This window comes from Condylura cristata, unplaced genomic scaffold (genome assembly GCF_000260355.1).
Source record: "Condylura cristata isolate star-nosed mole 26May11 unplaced genomic scaffold, ConCri1.0 scaffold00034, whole genome shotgun sequence".
NCBI classification, from domain to species: Eukaryota; Metazoa; Chordata; class Mammalia; order Eulipotyphla; family Talpidae; genus Condylura; species Condylura cristata.
Genome location: NW_004567135.1, coordinates 4,269,633 through 4,271,500, shown reverse-complemented (window position 1 = coordinate 4,271,500; position 1,868 = coordinate 4,269,633). Strand labels below are relative to the sequence as shown.

General features: G+C 61.0%; 1 protein-coding gene across 1 annotated transcript in view; it reads right to left on the bottom strand.

Annotated features, from left to right (window-relative positions):
• ITGA5 (integrin, alpha 5 (fibronectin receptor, alpha polypeptide)) overlaps positions 1-785 on the bottom strand; it is a 13,759-nt gene extending 12,974 nt beyond the window's left edge. Inside the window, exon 1 of the mRNA XM_004692487.2 lies at positions 635-785. Within this exon, the coding sequence (XP_004692544.1) occupies positions 635-785 (151 nt within the window). The remainder of the gene's footprint in view (positions 1-634) is intronic.
• Positions 786-1,868: the final 1,083 nt, after the last annotated feature.

Here is a 1,868-nt window from a genome sequence, read left to right as displayed (position 1 = left end):
GGGCCTGGAGGGCGAGAGTTCCTGCAGAGATGGGGGTGGGGTGCCAGCCTTAGTTACCAGGGACAGGAAATGTTTACTGCCTGTGGCTTCCGGCCTCTCACTTCTCCGTTTGTCTCCCACCCACCCCTCTCATTTCGGCGGCTACTCTGAAGTTAGTCCCAGGCCCAGTGGGTGAGACCCGGGGGTGAGTGGAGGCTACACTGTCCCAGGCGGGGTGGAGAGAGCGGAGGGCCAGGTCCCCTTCGCAGGGCAGCTGAGATCTTAGCTGGCACTGGGCCGCTGGGGTGCAGCAGGCAGTGAAAAGCCTCAGGGCCAGGCACTGGGGTTGGGCCAGGCACTCGTTCAGGGTGAACTTGGGATACCCTTTGCTTGCTCTGGTGAAGACATGGAATAGGAATCGCGAAGTCTCCCGGAGCTCCGATATCCTGTTTCCAGGAGAGCACAGGGCTGTGGCAAGGGACCCGGCTCCCCGACACGCCTGGGCAGACGTGGGGCCCAGCTACGGCTGTGGCGGCTTCAAGACACTTGGAGTGCCCCAGGCCTCGCAAGCTGCGTCCCGCGGGAGCAAGCACTGTGGCTGGGTGCCCAGGAGGCCTGGATCTCCCACCAGCTGCCCTCGACCCATCAGTCCCACGTGCGCGGGGCTGGCGAGCCTCTCCGGTGTCCCACTTCCGGGTTCCTGCTTCCAATCCTGCAGCTGCGGGGCCCTCCCAGAGGCCCAAGAGGGCAGTCATGGGGGGTCCTTGGGCCACGTTCCTATCTCCAGCCTCCCGGAAGCCATGCATTTACGGATAAGGCAGCCTGAGCTAATTAAAACGTTTGCTTTGGGCTGGAATTCTATCAACTCTCCCGAGGAACCTGGTTATCTCCTGCTGGTCAGAAGCTCTGATTGGCAGCTATGGATGTCTTCTTGTCCTAACTTCTCGTTGATAACAGATAGAAAGGGGAATGCATTATTCCTTACTAAATGCAAGTCAGCAGGTAAACTCTTTCAAAACATAGAATTCGTGCTGGGAAGGGAAGAGGGGCCAGGGCCGCCCCCACCCCACTTCAGCCGCTCCACCTTCCCCGCTGGCTGTCCAGTCCTCTCACCTAGCCTGTCCCTGCGTGTCCCAAGCCAAAGTCCTCCTCTGGGCCAAGACCCAGGCATCCCGCTGCCCAGCCCCGGGGTGTGTAGCCGGAAAATGTGAGTGTTGGAAACAGGCAGCAGAAGGAGCGAGGACGGTGTGAACAGACGGCTCCCCGGGCCTGGCCGGCCCTCTCGGGGCTGCACAGACCTCCCAGGTGCCTGGTCTCTGTCTCCACCCTGGCCCCACCAGTTCTGGGGTCTGGATTCAGGTCCGTTTCTGCAGAACTTGGCGCCTCTTTCCCCTGCACAGTGGGGGCTGGGCGGTGTTGGTAGGTTAGGTCCTGGGTGGTGCTCCTGCTTCGGGGTCTCCCTGAGGACGGCACCCCGCCCCTGTGACCTCTGCCGAGCCTGGACCCATGACCAGACCCTGGGCCAGTGTCCCTGCAGGCCGGGGCCCTGTTCTCCTATTCCTGCCTTTGGTGATACTTTTTAATTTTTTTTTTTATATTTATTTCTTTATGCATACAGAACTGGGGTGCGGGCCAGAGGTGTGAAGGCGCTGTAAGAGCCAGAGTGGGGAGCAGGACAGGCCGACTGACAAAGTGCACTGCTGAGGGGAGCAGCGGGCGGTCAGGAGAGGCCTGCTGCGTCCTGGGGGTCACTCCCGGATGGACCAAGGCCGCAGAGCTGCCCCTACGGCCTCTGCTGTTTGGCTGTTGGGCTCCTTCTGTCTCGATTTCAGCTTCTGGAGCCCTCCCCTCCCTGATGCTCGGCGGTATCTTCCTTAGCCTTTCTCACC